Raw genomic sequence first — 17,995 nt, 5'->3', positions numbered from 1 at the left:
GGAGTCCTGTATAAGTCTTTAACTCTCAGCGTGTGGTCTGTGATTTAACAGTGGATGAAGGATTGCTGAGCTGCAGCTGTGTGGAGAACCTCAAATTTTCCAATCTGCAGCCCCTCAGCTTCTTCCTTCTCCCCTTCCTCCTGCAGAGGACCCATCAAAACCTTGCCACAGCTGGCAGCGTGCTTCCCTTCGAGGGAGAACTTTGGAGCTGGCAAGAGTGGCAGACTCTGGTTCAAAACAATTGGTAGCAAATCACCATCAGAAAGAGGCAAGAGAGGTGTCTGGTGGCCATACAGCTCTTGGGTGCTGGGACGTGGTTCTGGCTTGCAGCTGTCATCATGTGGCTGCAGGTACAGCTTGTGGCAACCTTGTTTTGGTGAGTCAGTCTCCATGGAAAAGGAGAACATTTCCTGTGTGTAATTCAGCCTGGACAGCTCGCTCACCTACTTCAGCTACGAGGCTGAAGAGGTGGGATGGAAGGTTTGGTCGTTAACCTGTACGAGCTGTGTTGATGTACAGCACTGTGTGTGTGGCTTCTAGGTGCTCCCATGATTCATAGGTTCTTACAAATATTTCAGTCCTGTCCCTGTCTGCTCAAGTCAAGGCACACGGCTTGTAGACTTAAATTAAAATTTCCAGTGTAGTTACAGACCTTGCAGCTCTTGGGAAGAACAGGATCTCCAGATAGCCAGGTGTGCAGTGTGGGTGCAGCTGTGGGTTCAGGCTGAGGTGGGTTTGTTCCTGCAGTGCCAGCAGCACCTCTGGCTCTGGACAGGGCCCCTGCTAGCAGGGTGCTGCTGCTCCCTGAGACACTGCAGCCTCAGGAGCCCAGCCCACGTGGATCGGGCAGGAGGCAGATGTTAACAGTGCTCACATTTGGCTTGAGTCACACTACACAAGTGGCTGGCTGTTCATGGGAAGTTGTCCCAGCTTTTCATGTCCTGCCAGACCTGGAAATCCAGTCATCTCAGTGACTTGGCCTTTTTATGTGACATTTTTGGCAGTGTTGTAGTGATCTAGGTACTTGAAAGTCTGTGAGTGTATTGAGCTGTGATAGGCTTTGATACTGGCAGAGTTCTTGTGCTGGGGAAGATGGGGAAGGAGTGCATATCCAGCCAAATGTGTATTTTCAGTGACATCATTATTATTTAGAGACCTGTTTGTATTATAGATCAGGTAAGAATGAATTCCTCCATCGTAGCTGGGGTTGCCCTGTGAGGCAGTCTGGCACCTGCACAGCACTTCTGAGCTGCTCACCTTGAACAGGGGGCTGTGGTGGGGCATCCTGAGGATCAGCTGTCGGTGTTTAGGCTTGGTTGGTAGCACAGAGCTTGGCTGTGCCTGCTGGGGGGCTGGGGGTGGGCTCCCAACGTGTGCCTCAGGCTGGCATGGGCTTAGTTCCCTCTTTTTTTTTAAGTCCCTGAGCTGCTGTGGGGAGCCCAAGCCTGTGACAGTGCTGGTTGTCCTGGCACAGCTCCCTGTGGGAAATGGAAAAGGAGCAAGAGAGGTAGCCTGTTGTGGTGGAGAGGCAAACCTGAACCCATCAAGGTCTTGCTCAGAGCTGGTTTCCTTCCACCCTGGCTGCTGAGTGTGTCCTGCCCCCGAACACGATGCACAAACACATCCATTCTCGCAGAACTCCTGCCAAGTGCTCGGGTTTACAGTGTTAACAGCTTTAAATAAATTCTTCCTGGAGATAACTGATTTATTAGGCTCCTACCCTTCTGAAGGCAAAGCTAGTCACAATTAAGCAAACAAAGCAGCGTGAGGCAGTTATCATTGTGGGTAATAAATCTTTTGATGTTGGGTATCGCTGGCTGATGGGCTCGGAGAGCAGAACTCTGGACAAAGTGTGTCTTCAGCATGGGCCGGTGGCAGCCGTGACAGGGACTAATGTGACACATTAATGATTCCATTTGTGTACCCAGGTGTGTGTTGGAGGTGGACCATGGCCTTGTGTTGGGCAAGAGGCAGCCGTGCCCGTGCCCTTCCTGGCCCTGTTGCTGGTGTTGGTGGGTGCGTGGGCAGCACCTTGGGCCGTGCTTTACATGGCAGTTTCACAGTGTGTCTGCCTGCCTTGTTCTCAGCAGGACAAACAGGTGCAGAAACCAGTGATGTGTCAGCTTTAGCTACCCAGAAGGGCCCCGTGTTGTGATCTAGCTCCTCTTTCAGCCTGGCATCTCTCTCTGGCTCTCAGTTTTGATGGTGCATGGCTGAGAAATGAGCCCTCCAAGTTTTGGTCGGTAGATGTTGTTGTTCCCTGGTGGCATTTCTGTTTGAATAAACAATTGGTCCCAGACCTGTTGGCGTGGTTTGCAGCGCTGGGGAGAGATTTCTTGTCGGGTTTGTAAAAATGATCTAAATGGATCCGACATTGTGGCTATAAAACATCTGTAACATTACACATTTAGTTATGTTACTAGAGACTTGAGTTCATTTTGATGGGTAGTATTTTATCTGCTACTTTTCCCCTTCTGAAAGCAAAGCTTTCTGTAGAGGAGGATTTATAGAAATATATTTCTAGCACAAAAAAAGTCATACACATTAAGATGTTGGAGTAAAGGAGAAATAATGTCTTTTTTTGGAGACCTTGGCTGATTTATCTCTTGCTTGGTAGTTTGATATGGCCTTCCTAGCTAGGAACAATATTTTTTTATTCTTCCTTTAATAACAATGATGTCAGTAACAATGTCTTACACTATTCTAGCATCTTCAAATCAGACTTTCAGCGGGTTAGGCATTTAATGAGTGAAACCTCACAGGCTCCATTGAGCTGTGGGGATATATTTCTGTTCTTTTTGTGGAAATCAAGGCACACAGCACTCGATTGTGCAACGTACTCAACCTAATGAGGCTTCCCCAAATGCTGTGAGTTCAAATGTGTGCTTAAATGCTGAGCCCTGCAGTCTCCAGCTGAGCTTCTCCCAAAACTCTTTGATACATCAGTGCTGTGGAGACTGAAATGACTTGCCCTGTGGTCACTGAGTGAGTAAACATCACACAAGGGAGACAAGCTCTTGTAGCTGTGAGGTGCTGCCTTCCTTTGGAAAAAGTATGGATGTTTTCTCTTGCCTTGCTTCCACTCCTCATTCGTGGTGCAGCTCCTCAAGGGCCCTTTTATCCCCAGTCAAGGGTTATTTGATCTGCTTTAGAGTGACAACGATGTTGCTTTAATAATGGCTGGTGGGTTCCCTCCCTGGCAAGGGAAGCATCTCCCCTTTGTGAGCTGGAGGTGGGAGTGCTGCAATTCCTGTAATTCACCAGCCCATTTGTGTGTGGGGGAAAAGGATAAAAGCAAACACAGCATTTCATAAAACTGTGAAAGTGTTTCAACAGCAGTAATAGGCAAATCTGGGCATTTTGCAAGATTTTAGTGGTCTCGCATCAGAGGGAAAGCTCACCCTTGTGCAAAGCCAGGCAGCGCCTTGCAGCTCCATGGGCTTGACTCAGCAGATGAAGTCAAACCTGCTCATCAGTAACTGATTGCCATGTGCATCTAGATTATGTAGATGAAATTAATCAAGGCTAAGGGTTAAAGTTTCCATTTGTTCTTTTCAGAGAAATCATCTGGAGTATGTTGGGAAGGAGGTAAATTGCTTTACACATTTCTTATCCCTTCCTGTGAATTTTTCTTGTTTTAGCAGATTATCTAGAATCTTAACAGAGAGCTCTCATCACTGATTTGACAGGGTTATCATGAAAAATTAGTTGGTACTAACTTAGAAGCATTTAAATTATGCCGTGCTCTCTGCTCTGTAGAGGCAATAAACTTCTTTGGACTGACCTCAGTGTTTGGAGCTGGAAGAATTTACAAACTCTGGCAGAATCCTCTTTGTCACCAGTTCAGAGTGTGTTGTTGCATTTTGTTGAACACTGAGTTAAGGGACTTTGCCTGAGCTTCCGAGACCCTCTTGTCACTCACCCTGGGGCAGGCTGGAGATGTCGTGGGTCTGTCCTGGCCCAGCTTCCTGTTCCTCTGTACAGGAATGTGCCCCTCACTGATGTCCTGCACACCCCTCCTGGCTTTGGGAGAGCAGGCCCAGCCAGGGGCTTTCTCCTTGTATTGTTCCAGGTTAAAAAATAAGGACTTTGGCTGTGTTTTGGGAAGCTGATTAGCTTGGTTCCCCACTTTGGTCCATCCTGCTTCACCTGTAGAGCTGTACTGCATATCGACCTTGAACATGCCCTCGGAAACTTTGTCTGTCACAATTTTATGTCCTGTTGGAGGACAAAGGTTTTCTGGTTGTATTTTGGACATGGCACAAGATGTTTCCTTCAAGAAGATGGTACAACATAGGTGAGGAATTGATGAACATGGTAATGGTCAGTTAATCTGTGTTCCCACTGAGTACTTCTGGCATGGCTTCCACAGTGAGGTCCCTGGGCAGAATGCCATCTCCCCCTTTCTTCCCCTCCCTTTCTTTTCCCTCCCTCCCTCTCTTCCTCCCTCCCTCCCTTTCTTCCTGCACAAGGTGAAGTTTTGCCAGTAGCCTGTAGATTTAGGACCAGAGGCTTAATTGCTTCCCACTGGGGCCTTTGTCCCTCATTACTTGGGCATTGCAAAAATCCCCCCTCCCAGTCACACTGGGCAGTGCTCTCCATTTGTAGCCCTGAGATGTATTAATTTAAAAATAATTATCTTCATTTAAACTTACTAATGCAGTTTTTAAGCACTGCTGGACAGTAATCAGGAAGGCAGGTTGGATAAGTTGTCTGCACTCAGTGAATATTTAGAGTTACCTTCCTATCACACTGTACATGAGGAGCTGAAGCAACCAGGGGGGGCTTTAAATAGGTCCTCCTCTTGCCTGTGCTCCTGTAACCTGTAAAAGAGTTAACTGGAGCACAGGAGGTGGGAGCAGCCCTCAGGGATGTGATATAACTGGTTATAGCAAGGCTGTGGGGCCGGGAGCTATTGCTGGGCTCTGGAGGGGGGGGAACACTGGCTCTGGTGAATTTTACTGTATCTTTTGATACAAAGCTTGAAGCCAGATTTTGCTCAAAAAACCTGCTGAGCTCTCACAGCTGGGGCTAATTTTCAGGCTTGGATCTCCCATGCAGGGAGCTCTGCATGGTGGTGCAGGTAAAGGTGTTGCTGTGCCTGGAGAGCTCAGGGCACCTCCGAGGGGGAGTATGGGATGCTCCTGCCTGGACAGCAAACCCTTTTTTGGGAAGGTCCCCTTTCTGGGGGGTGGCTGTGGCCCATGGCAGGCTGCCATCACCTCGCTGTACCTGTGGGTGGGTGAGTGAGGGGCTGGTCCTCCCAGGGGGGCTAATGAGGGAGTTCAATCCGGTAGCAGTTGGGAAGATGGACCAGGAAGGGCTTTGCTTGGCCCCTGGCCAGGTTTGCTTGTGAAACTCCAAGGATGGTTTTGGCAATTGCTGCCAGTTCAATCTGTCTTGGAAAAATCACTTTGTGTGTTCTGCCTTCTGCTGATGCCACAGCCATCGAGGGAGGGAAACACACCACCCCAAAAAATCCCCACCCTCTCAGCAGTAACAGCAGAACCTAAGGCAGCCGAAAGCCAGGAATACAGCAGGGACCAGGTTAACAGTTCAGTTTCCAAAGGGGTTGGGAGAATAGAACCCATCTGTATTTTCCCAGAATGAGGGGAACTGATTTACCCCGCTGGGAATCTGTGCCGGTTGTTTGGATTAAAGAGCTCTTTCATTCCCACGTACCTTCTATAGCTCGAGCAGTTCTCACAGGATGACATGAGCTTACACAGGGGTCAGGCACAAGGTATTTGCACCGTTTAAGTCTTGCTGAAATCCTATTTTGAATACTTAAGCGTGTTGTACGTGGCACGTAAAGCCACGCTGCCTTTGCACGGGATTGAGCTCTGCTGGCTCTGGTGGAGCTTGGAGTCGGATCTTTGCTTCACATGGAACACAGCACCTCCATCACTTGTCAGCTATACAGAAATACCTGGAGGAGGGGATGGTTCTGGGGTGTTCTCTGTGAACAGAGTGTGGTTGGCAGCTTTCACTAAATACTGCCTTTTTCATCGTGTCTTTGCATCACATTTCAGTTGAGTTTTTAATAGCTTTTTGGAACTTCCTAGGAGGATCCCAGAGGCAAAAAGCTAAAAAAAAACCTGGAGAATTCTTATGGTGGTGTGCTCTGCCAAAGAAGCCTGGCTGTTCTGTTAACAAGATCACTTCCCCTGTTACATTAATTATTGTTGTTTTTAATTAGAAGTAATGCTGTAGTTTGAATGTACAGCACAATGGGGTATAAAATGCAGTTCAGCACAGATACCAAAGCTGGTTTTCCCAATTATAAACCTATTTAGAAGGTGGATACACTAGGAGTGATGAAATGCCAAACTGCAGATGAGGTGAGCAGGCTGGGATAGGCGTGCACCCCTGCACACGCTGTCGTACGAGAGAGAGGAGAGTGCTCTGGAAAACAGTTATGTATGCATAATTAGTTTAATCTGAAATTAATGCTAATTTCAGTGATTTGGGATGCAGGTTCACTATTAGTACTCTAGTCCACTTCCACCATATTGAGAAGTTGAGGATGCAAAACCTTGATGAATTCCACACTGGAGTGTGCCAGAGCTGAGTTCAGGCACAGGTTTCCAGGGTGTTCTTTGAGCCCCATGTGTTGGTCTCTGTCTCCTGCTTTGGGATTTTACATGGATTTTACTTCCCAACATGGCCTGCCAGTGGCACACTCAGGCTCCTCTCTGTGCCAGCTGGGTGTCAGCACTCATTTGTTCCAACTTCACCATCCTGAGGCAGAGGGATAGCTACAAGGCTGTGTAAAGAATGGTTGGGAAATGATACTAAAAGCCATTACCCTGAAGTCAAATATGTAACTTCTTTGTTGAATGTAGACAGGGCCTTGACTCATCTAGAAGGAATGGTGCATACTTACTGCTTGAGATTTTGAAATTCTGGGAATCCTGCAAAATATTTCATGAGCTTAAAATCCTCTTTGTTCATTTTTACTAGTCAGGATAAGAAGACAGTTTTGGTGGGGAAGGAAAAACCACAAGAAGACAATGAGCAGCGTTACTGTGTGTGTGTAAGGGATGTTCACAGGCTCAGAGCTGGAGCCTCCAGCTCTGTAAAACCTCATTCCTTCATTTCACCCAAGTAGGTTGGGTTTAGCTCACATTTGTGTTGGTATGTTTGGGTGGGACAAGACTTCTGTTCCCAGAGACTGCATCTTCAGCCTGTTGTTTAGAGGAGATTTACCTGATATGCCCCAAACTGATCTAATTACAGCCATAACCTTGCACAAAATGGCATAAACTCGGCAGACTTGCCTGGCTGAAGCTGGGAAGGTTTTCTTCCTGCTCCTGCACCTCCTGAAGTGTTTGCTCAGTTTCAGAGCACAAAGGCGATTATATTTTTCAAAAGCCAAGCCAATAAAGAGAACGTAACCTTGAATGTCTCCTCGCAGGAGTAGTCACATGTGTTTTGATTAACTCGGCACCAGCACCGTATACAAACAGAGCAATTCTGTGATGCTCACAATTAATGGCCTCGCACCAGGCTCGGATCTGCCTCTCCTGGCAATTCCTTCCGCAGCGAGAGAGAGACACCTTCAGTACACAAACCCTCCAAAACCAGCTCGTAGCCACAGAGCCCTGCAGTAGCCAGGGATGGATATATTACACTGCAAATAAAATCCAAAGACACGGAGCTGGAAGTATTGTGGTTTCAGAGTGACCCAGACCTCTTGGAGTCATTAATAAAACATGGACTTGTGATTGATTCACACAAATCGCTTCCTATTACCCAAACCCTGCCATTCCACCCCAGGAGAGGGCAGATGGAGCTGCTGTCAGAGGATCCAAACCTGCCAGTGCTTCTGTGACTCCATCGCTGTTTGGGGGTGTCCCTGTTGTGAGCAACCTCCGGAAAGCAGATTCTGAATTTACTCACAGGAAAAGATAAAGATCCTCAGTGACTTTCACTGGAGGAACTTCAGACTGGCAGCATGTCCCCAGGCTGTGTGTCCAGGGCCTTGCTCCGCTCCCAGAGCCGCGTGCTCTGCGTGTTTCCCTGGGGAAGCCTTCCCCTGCCTCATCTGTTTGGCTGCTGAGCGAGGATGCGCAGGTTAGAGCAGGAGTCAGAGGCCGTTTCCAGCTGGTCCCAGTCCCACACGGTATCTAATCAATTGAAAAGGGGTGATGCCACACCAGCACAGACACAGCAGGTGTGGAGAGCAGCTCACCTGGCGGAGCGGCGGGGAGGGAAACGGGCGATTCCAGCCCCAGATTCCAGCTCCAGCGGCAGCTCCTGTGCCAGGGCTGGCCTGGGCTGAACCCCAGCTGAGCTTGGGTGGCTGTTGTGGCTCTGTGGTGAGGGGCTTCCCCTTCACCTGAGTGGGAACAGGCTGCTCCTGGTCCCACCTGCCCGTGTCCCACCTGCCTGTGTCCTGCAGCCGCATCTGCAGGGCTACTAGGGGTCCGTGGCTTGGACCAGGTGAGGCCATGGTGCCATGTGCCACAGGTGGAAGGGAAGCAGCAAAACCTGCTGTTGAGGCACGTCGGGATCAGAGGGATCACAGCTCGGGCTGTGTATTTTCTGTTCTGGTGCTGGGGGGAGTGTGGTAACAAAGCAATTGAACCGTCTCTTCAGGGAAACGGGGATTGTAAGAGCAGACTTAATTTTGCGCTTCGCTTTGGTACCAAAGAGCGTATTTCTGAAACCATTTCCCAGCTCGCAACACATCTCTAGGCATTAAAATGTTGTGAATTTGCTTGTCATTACCAATATTTTCTTTGACTGAAGCTATTGAAACAAAGTGGTCTTTTTTTTCCTATAACCTTCAATCTTGCTTCTAAAAGCAATAGCTCTCTTTTTTTCTTTCTTTCTTGGTCAAATATAAAAATGATGATAATTTCAAATACTGCTTTAGAATAATTGCTTTCCTCCCTCTTTTATATGACAACAGAAGCTTGGCCTGATCTTAAATCAGATGCTGGCAGGCAGAGGGCTCTTGACAGCCCTGCAAAATCCTTTAGTTACAAGTCGGCTTTAGCCAATTCTTTATTTGTAAATGACAATTTTCTACAGAAAAATATATGCTTGGGCTTCAATTTCAGAGCCCTAGATTGCAGCCAGGAAAAAATAATTGAATTTTTACACATTTTTTTTTTCCTCCTCTCTTTTTCTTCCTTACTTAAAAAAAAAGCCCAAACAGAAAAAGTGAGGCTGTGTAAGGTGTGATTGGAGCTGATTGAGGGGAGTATCTGCCCTGGTTGATGCGCATGCCTGTGGGGGCAGGAGTGATGATTAGTTTGTTCTGTGCTGGGAGGATTTGGGGCCGCTCCAAGCTGTGTGTCCGATGCCTCAGTCCCGTGGAGGCTTCGCCCATGGCCGCTGTGGGGTGGTGGGACAGGGTCACCCTCGGTGTGGAGCAGGTCTGGGCTGTCCTCATGACCTCAGGAGCCCTCATTAAAGGCATCTTCAGAATCTTTAGTGAAAAAATAAGAAAGTGATACAGCTTTCAGGCGCCAGGGTCGATCCCTGTGTCTCTGTTTGCTGGCCCATGTTTAACCAGGCAGGTCCTGGCTCTGGAGTTAGGGGCGTTTTTCCCTTCAGTCTCTGGAAGTTGGCTGCTTCACCCAGTTTCCAGAGAAAACGCGTTTCAATGCCCAGATTTGTTTCTGAGGTGTTTGTTGGTTTCCTGAGTTAGGCAGTGTTGACTCCAACACCTCTCCATGGTGGGTTGGCTGCTGCTGAGCTGTCTCTAGCTGTAGGGCTGTGGCCTGCTCTGAGCTCTCCCCAGACCCCTTCAGAGAATGCTGACAGCACTGTCCTGGATCTGCCTGGAGCCACAGTGGCCCACAAGGATTAGGTGGTTTGGGATCAGCCCACCAAAGACACCTTGGGGTTTGTATCCCTGGGCTGATCCTGCCCGTCCTCGAGGGCTGCAGGTTATGGGTGATGGGTTGTGCTATGGTGCATTCTCCCTAGGGAATTCAGCACCATCCCTTTGCCTTGTTGGACCAAGCTCAGGCGCACCTGGGGCAGCAGGCAGTGCTGGGTGCTCAGCCAGGGCCAGAGGAATGCAGACAGGTTCCTGGAGGGGCTGAGCCAGCCCTGCTGGATGGTGACTGCACAAGCACAGGCTGTGGTAGCTGGAGGATGCTGCGTTGGCAGCACTGGCTGTCTTTCACCATTTGATTATTTTAAAAGTAACTGTGCAAGTTCCTTTTAAACTGACCCATGGAAACTTAATAACACATCACTTCAATTTGATGTAATTGCCTTTTGCCTGCCAAAGAGCATTCAGCCTGTCTGTAGGAAAAGGAGGGGCAAAGGCACCTCTCTTTTGAGACAGTAGCTATGAAGAGACAATGCTCGGACCCCTTTTTCACTTATATTTGCATTGAGAAGCACAATAAAAATCATTTATTAAAAAAAAATATCCGGGGGCTACAGTTGTTATTGAGAGCCTTTACTCAGCCATCTCTCAAATAAAAACAAAACAAGACAGAGAAAGAAGTATCTAATCAAATCGAATTGAAATTGCTTTTGTAAAGAAGTATTCTCATTATCTGGGTTAGGGATGGGATCTGAAGAATATTTCTTTTTTTCCACATATTGTTTGAAATAATCTGGTTAAACCATATGCTTGTCTTGTAATTTCTTACAGATGGTCACAAGAACAAAGAAAATATTTGTAGGTGGATTATCGGCTAATACAGTAGTGGAAGACGTGAAGCAATACTTTGAACAGTTTGGCAAGGTAAGTTCTCCCCAAGTGAGCACTACATAGTTCTTCTTTTGTCCTTTTCTTTTTAAAGTGTGTTTTCAAAAACAAAAGTGCATTGAGGACTGAGCTCAAAGGAACGCCGAGTTTTTGCCTTCTGTGTCATTTCTTGAAGCCTCTGAAATTCCTTTTCTGTTTGTTGCTTGTGTGTGCACAACATTGCCAACACTGTTTACTTCCATTAAAGAAAAAAAGCATCATTGGGAGGTGAATTTGTGTCTGTTCAGGAAGAATCTGACCCTTAGCTGAATGATTACACAGTTGTCTTCTCCATAAAATCAGCCTTCTGTTAGCCCCGATTCCAGTGGCAAAAAGGGCAGATAGACGTATTGGAGAGCTCATTAAGTTGTGAAAATGCCTGAAGGAACCACGTGAAAAGCAAGAGTAATGTGGAAGTCACTAGAATATCCACTTAATTTCTTACTAGAAAATCCTTCTGCAAGTATGTGTAGAATGCTGGCATCATTAAAAAAAAAGAAAACAACAAAAAAACCTCACTAAAACCCCAAAACAAACAAGTTTATCCAGAGAAGGAGATCTGAACCTTGCCAGAATAGTCTTTGCTATGATGTAACAGCTCAAACTCCACTGTCCAGGCTCTGGCTGGAGCTTAGTGACACTGATTTCCACGGAGCTTCCTGGCTCCCCACGGCTTCTGGATGCTGGTTCAGAGCTGCAGGCTCTGAGAGCAGTTTGTGTACCACCTTCCAGGGGGACTCCTGCCAGCCCCACTGTCCACGGGACTCCATGGATTCCAGCTCCATGGATTCCAGCCCAACAGCTCGATTCCTGTCTTTTGGAGTGCAGCAATTGATGTTTTAGATGCAAGATTGTGTGAGGACACAGCGGGGTATCTCAGAGCAAAGCAGCCCCCATTCCTTGTAGTTAGTTTATGTTTCTTTCATCTGCCCTGAAAAGCCTGAGCCAGGCAGGATTTTGTTGAGGGCTGAGGAGGCGAGTTTATAAATGGTTCCTGTGCTGGATTGATAGTTGTTTTGCAAACCAGTCATTTTATTTTCAATAATAATCTTCGATTCCGGCAGGATGTTTACGGCCTGCTGAGCCTTTTATTAAAGGATTACACGAGCTTTTGGATGTTTCTTCTGTAGTTACTTCTAATTGCAGAACTCCACTAACCTGTATTTTTCAAGTTAATAATAGTTTCAATATAAGTGCTTTGCATATTGTCTGGATGTTGTCTTAATATAGTCATTTTAATTTCACCATCTGGTAGTTTCATGCTTGCAATTTTACAGTCCCTGAGAATGCAGCAGCCAGGCTGTGTCTTGGGAGTGACTGGGGATTCAGGATGCTTTGGTTCTGGTTCTGCTTTCATGCTCTGCCATTCTTGAGACAGCTTAGCAGAGGTTTGCCCTTCCAGAGGCACTACTTTGGAAAAATCAAGTGGTTTTTTTCAGGTGTCTTAATTTTTCAGGCTGAAAAATTAAGGAGCTGAAAATTGCACAAGTTGGGATCAAGACAGGAACCCATTCCTGTATCGGCACAGCTGGGGATGTCCCGCTGAGGCTGTGTGGGCCAGGCACTAGAGCTCGGCTCCTGCAGGACTTGGGCTTGCAGGGCTTGGTCCCTGTCATTCCAGGTGACCTGTTTCACAGTCCCCCGTTCAGCCTGTGTAGAGTTTGGTGAAGCTGGTGGTGTTTGGGGCAGAGGCTGCTTGGCTATGTGACTGTGACTCGACCTTGGTGCAGGTGTTCAGGTTCTCCCCACGGCAGTGCTCTTTATCAGCTGGGACAGTTTGGTTTTGGGGTGTTGGAGGCGATTCTCCCTGAGGCTCTGGTTGTCAGGAGATGCAGAGCTGGTTAATGACCCTTGGAAATGGGGGGTTGTGGCTCAGCTAGTTAGAAGAGTCGTTAACACACTGTGGACAGTGGGATACTGTGTTCAGATACAGTGATGCAGGACTGGTGCTGCAGGACCTTGCAGGAGTCACATCCTTCTCCATCCCGCTTCCCTGCCCCTCCAGGACCTCCTTGCTGAGATCCCCAGCCCTCTGGGGCAGGGCCTGTGCTCAGCTCTCAGCCTGGCTGTCCAGTCGAGCCATTACCATGCAAACAGTGATCCACATCGATTGGTGAGCTCTGCCGTTGCTTAGAGCTTTCTTAAAATAAAGCAAATTGCATTACATAATTAACGTGTGAGGAGCCTCCCGTGTTTGATAAGAGCATCTCAGGTGATTTGCTCTTTGAAATGCTGAGCTTATTTATTGGTGTGGAAAAAATTGCTTACCGACAGCTGCGATTCCTGAAATCCTGTTTGTACTTGCTGTGGAGGGGAGCTTTGCAGCCAGGGGAGGTTGTTTTGGTAACTAGAGGTAGCTCTCAGAACACAGGAGGTGGGGACAGCAGCCACCAGCTTTGGGCCCAGGCAGGCTTGCTGGTGTAACTGGAGTTGGCAGGAGAGGGATAAAGTGTTGAATTTGAAACTGCAGCTTTTTGAAAAGTTAATGCTGGAACCTTTGTCTCCAAGAAAAGGAAAAGCTTTAGTAAACCCTCTTGCCTTCTTCACCAGTGCAAGTGCCTGATGCTACAGCACCAAAGTTTGTGGTAATGATAATTCCTGAAGTTTGGCTTGTGAGGTTTCTCATAGGGATTATTTTTGCTTTCTGAAAAAGCCCAGAAGTCCCAGATTTCCTTTTGGGAAGGTGGGCATCCTTAGCTGCCATAAGCTGGGAGGAAAACCGGGAAAAATTATGGAGTGAAGGCAAAAGCCATCACAGGACGAGCACGGAGCAATGTAATGAACAGCCTTGTGACTGCTTAGAGCTGCTGAGGCTGGTCCTGTGCACCTGCAGTGGTTGTGGGACTCCCAGAGAGGCTTAGTGTGGTTTGGGTGCTGAGGAGGGGAAGCATCCTCCTTCCAGTCTTTTCAGGGAGCAGAATCTATGGAGGACCTGAGAAGGATAAGCTGGGAAAATACCAAACTAAGCCATAAGCATTTACAATCAGAAGAAGGGGAAAAAAAAAATAAAAAAAATCCATTGTGTTACTCCCTGATCCTGACAGTCTCATGCAGTTGTTTGTGGGATCCTCTCCTGTTTCAGTCAAAGGTGTTTCAGACATTCTTACAAACAAAATAAATTCACTGTCCATGTTGACCCATCTGGGCTCTGCAGCATTGCCCTTGTGCTGGGTGTGAAAAGCTACTGAGGCCAGGCTTTAAAAGAATTTAAATGAGAAGTGTTAGGGTTGAGGAGATCCAGGGGGAGCTCGGTGGGGCTGGCATTCCTCCCCTCTGGAGAGGCCATGGTGCTGCCCTGAGCTGTGGGCAGTGCTGGGGCTGCAGATCTGCTTGTTTTCTGGAAGGGGTAGAAGGTGTGGAGCTCTGAGATTGGGACATGTTGGAGCATTTAAGGCATCAGGCATCGTTTAAAAAAGGAAAAAGCCACAACAGACTCCTAAAGCCTCACCTGGAGTTCTGTGAGCAGCAGAGGAGAGCTGTGAGTGCTCGTGAGTTGCACTTCTCAGGACCTGCAGGCGCTGGCCACGAGGGCAGGGAGGGCTCGTGTTTCCCAGGTGCTGCTCCCTGCCCAGAGCTCCTGTGAGAGCAGCCCCGGCCTTCGCTTGCACTTTGCAATTATACTTCACATGGCGAACTGTGTAATTAGTTTGGAAGACTTATGCCTAGTCATTGGTTTATCCTAATCGGCTTTGGCTTTTCCCAACAACAAAGTGAGCTTATTTTCCTAAGCTGAAACAACTCTGCTCCCTTTGTTCCTCTCTTTTATTGTCTCATTCCTTTCATTCTGTTTTACTGCCAAAGTTTTGTTTCATTAGGCCTACAAGTCATTTCCAATCCAGTGGGCTGCTACAATAAGGCCTTTATAACTCAGCTGCCCTGGTTCCCATGTCCCTTCTGGTCCAGAGCCAGGACTTGCTGTTTGACATGGGATTTTAACCCTTTGGCTGCCCCAGCTGCTGGCTCCCCCTTGGTGGGGCTGAGCCAGGCTGGAGATGAGGCTGGCGGGACCACACTGATCTCATGGATCCCAATGATTGCGTGCGGCCATTAATTGATGGGATAATGGGCTCCAGGTAACGCGTTCGGGCCCAATTATGGAAACAGAATTCTGAGTAAAAACCTTCTTACTGTAGTGAGTCGTGGTGGGAACAGTCCTTGGAATGAAAAGGCCGCTGTGTCCTTCTAGCAGGGTGGGAACAGAGTTCTGGTGAAGGTATGTTCCAGTTGTCCCGAGCTATTAGATCAGCCCATCTAGGACTGTTCTTGTAGAAAAATCATGTTTTCTTGTGTAGCAGAGAACACAAATTTAAATTTATCCTTTTTTTGAATCAGAATGGTGATGTTTGAAGGAGATCTGTGGAGTGGTTTTGTGAACAAACAATACTTTTCCATAATGCTATTTCAGACTACTGGAAGAGCAGTCAGTGCTGGTGGCCCCAGATGTTTTACTTTCAATCTGACAGCATTGGCTCTTCAATTTTCCTTTCACAGTAATCCTAAAGTGACTTTCAGGAAAGGGGGCTCTGGCACTTTTTTTATTTTAAATTTCCAGATGAAATTGGACCAGACCAGTCTGCATTAATTTTGATTTCTGTCCTGGCTTGCCACTAGGTCCCTCAGACCTACCGTACACCCGTTTCAGCTTCACTTGGAATATGTTGTTTCCTCAGGAATGGCTTTTAAGATTGGAAATTTTGGGACAAGACAGGATTTCTGAATTACCTCTGTGGACCTGAAATGTTTTGTGCAGTCACTTGTTATTTCCTGTGAGACGCAGAGCAGACCAGTGGAATAATAATAATAATAATATCTGGATTCTGAGTTGTTCTGGTTTTTTTTTCTGTGAAACTGTTGAGCTTTTGAAAACGTGTAATTTTCTCATCTCTTCCTTCTGTAGCCGTAGTGTCTTAGTAGAGAGAAGGTACCTTCTCACACCTGTCCTGGCTCCAGGCACGCCTCCATGGCCCCGTGGTGCTGCCTCACAAGGAGCTAAAGCTGGAAGCTCTGAACAGCAAAGCATGAGAATGAGAATTTCCTCCTTCAGTTGAACCATGCCCTGCATTATAACACAGACCCTCGTGCAAATAACAACCAGTTAACCTTTGAAAAAATAACCTTTCTAATGAAGTCCCTCTGCTTTCTCTGTGTAAGTGTGTCGGGAGGGGAGGAGGTGGGATCCACACGAGGATTTCAGCCTAATCGGATGGTTTACATAAATCGCTTCCTCCGTGCTCTCCTCCCTGACAGCTGTGAAAATATAAATCAGGAAAACAGGAGAGAAAACTCCTCCTTGTTTGGCCAGGCTGTCTGGGTGTGAACGAGTTAATGCACTGCTGTGGTATTAAGCACTCCAGTGGTTTACTTGTCCCTGAGACCTCGAGTATGGCCTCTGAAGATGTTTTTACAATAAAGTTGTTAGCATGAGAAAAGGTGGTTTTCTCACCATGGGTTCATTTTGGGGGGATTTGGAAGTCTGTGTGGAGCTGGGGCTAAGGCCAGAGTCAGGAGGTGCAAGGAATTCTGCTTGTATGAAAGTGAAAGCTTAGTTAATTTAGCCTTGGCAGAGAGTTTGGATTGTATTGTCGCCTCAGTTGGACATTGATATGTAGATTTAACGGTCAATAGGAGACATGGATGGGCTGTCCTTAAAGCATTTGCTTTGCAGAAAAGTCATTTTTTGGTTTGACAGATTGTTAGCCTTTCACATTTTTCAGCACTGTATTTCCCAGTTCAGTACTTGGGGATTGGTTATGTTTTATGAAATGAAGGGACAAATTTGGACTCTTATTTACATTGTAGTCTCTAATAGCCAGAGTTCCCAAAACATTTGTAATACGCAGTAAAACAGAGAACGTGATGGCTTCTTTTTACCTACTGCTGCTGTCAGTGTTCTCCTCCAGAGCAACTCTAAGCTGCAGGCCTGCTGTGGAACAGCTCAGAGCTCGTCCTGTTCTTGTTTCTAAGTTATCTGCGTGCACCTTGGCAGAAGTTGCATAATTTGAATTGCTCATCTCCTTAAAACAGAACCAGCAATAAACAGACACGTCATTGTTTGCAATGATAAGTTTGGGACAAGGAAAAGCAGAGTTTTTGGGGGCTGTTCTGTTACAGGAGCACAGAGCAGCATCCACCTCCTACACACCGCTGCCTCTGCCCTGTGCTCGTGCTTTAAAATTCCAGTGCTTCCACATTTCCTTATTTCCATGTTACGTCCATGATGTGCCAAAAGATAATGAATGTTCCTTTAAATTTTAGCTTTGGCATGTGACAAGGGATCTGGGATATAGGGGTCCCTCATGGCCTAAAGCACTTTTTATTATTTCTTCTCCCTCCTACACATGTGCTTTTTTTTTTTTTTTTTTTTAAACAAACCGAGAAACTTGATCATTGCTTGAAAAGCAGCCACTGTTTTTATCCTGTCAGTGAGAAGCTGTACACAGGAAGTCAGTTTTTAGGTGGTCTGTAATAAGCCACATGCTTTGTGGAAGTGGTTTTGTTATAAATTAGATGTTGGTTTCTACCTGGGTTTTATGAAAAGAGGAAATGTTAAGGCGGGATTTGTGGGCACGAAGGCGGTATCAGAGCCCAGCAGAAGTCTGAAGTACAGTTTTATTTCCTTTTCTCCTCTGGTTGATGAGGTGCTGAGGAGGCTTCGTGCTGTAGCACTGCAGCCCGTGGGAGATGAGTGAAATCAATCATTATTCAGGGGCTGTGTTTGGGGAGAGAAAAGTTACGTGAAAATATTCAGGTTTCCTCCTCCAGCATGCGATTTTTTTTGTATGTGTCTTTTTGTCAGTTTTACAACTGAGCCAAACCCGTGGAAATTATCTATATCCTTTCTGAGACCCCAAGGAAGTCAATTTTGTTTTTCACCCCCGCTTTTATTTAATACAAATGCAATAGGCTATATAAAACCCCTAACAAAATGAGTTAATCCTGTTTGGTAACATCTTTACATTATCCCTGGAGCATTCTTGGATTCAGCCCCAGTGAGTGGGGTTGTAGAAGCAGAACTTCCCTGGAAGGAGATGATTTGGGTTTGCAGTGCTGTGGTGGCGTCTCCAAGCCCTGTTTGGGCCCGTGGGTCTGGCTGCAGCTCTGCCCCAGCAAGCTGGGTTGAAAGCAGAAGATGGTGGTGTTAATCCCCAGCACTAGGAACCAGGTAAAATATCTGATGGACATTTTCAATATCTGCTGTGAAATTGCATCAGATTCCACTTTGGCACTTGTCTGGAAGCGCGGCCTCCCGGATACTCCAGAAGTTATTTATAGGTG

General features: G+C 47.0%; 1 protein-coding gene across 14 annotated transcripts in view; it reads left to right on the top strand.

Annotated features, from left to right (window-relative positions):
• MSI2 (musashi RNA binding protein 2) overlaps window positions 1-17,995 on the top strand; it is a 212,461-nt gene that overhangs the window by 64,060 nt on the left and 130,406 nt on the right. For all 14 annotated transcript variants that reach the window (XM_069033636.1, XM_069033634.1, XM_069033631.1 and 11 more), the window contains one exon: window positions 10,625-10,717. In XM_069033636.1, coding sequence (XP_068889737.1) covers window positions 10,625-10,717 — 93 coding nt within the window. The remainder of the gene's footprint in view (window positions 1-10,624; window positions 10,718-17,995) is intronic.

The sequence above is a fragment of the Aphelocoma coerulescens genome, chromosome 19 (genome assembly GCF_041296385.1).
Source record: "Aphelocoma coerulescens isolate FSJ_1873_10779 chromosome 19, UR_Acoe_1.0, whole genome shotgun sequence".
NCBI lineage: Eukaryota > Metazoa > Chordata > Aves > Passeriformes > Corvidae > Aphelocoma > Aphelocoma coerulescens.
The sequence above is the reverse complement of the archived record's forward strand: the minus strand, read 5'-3'. Positions and strand labels throughout refer to the sequence as shown.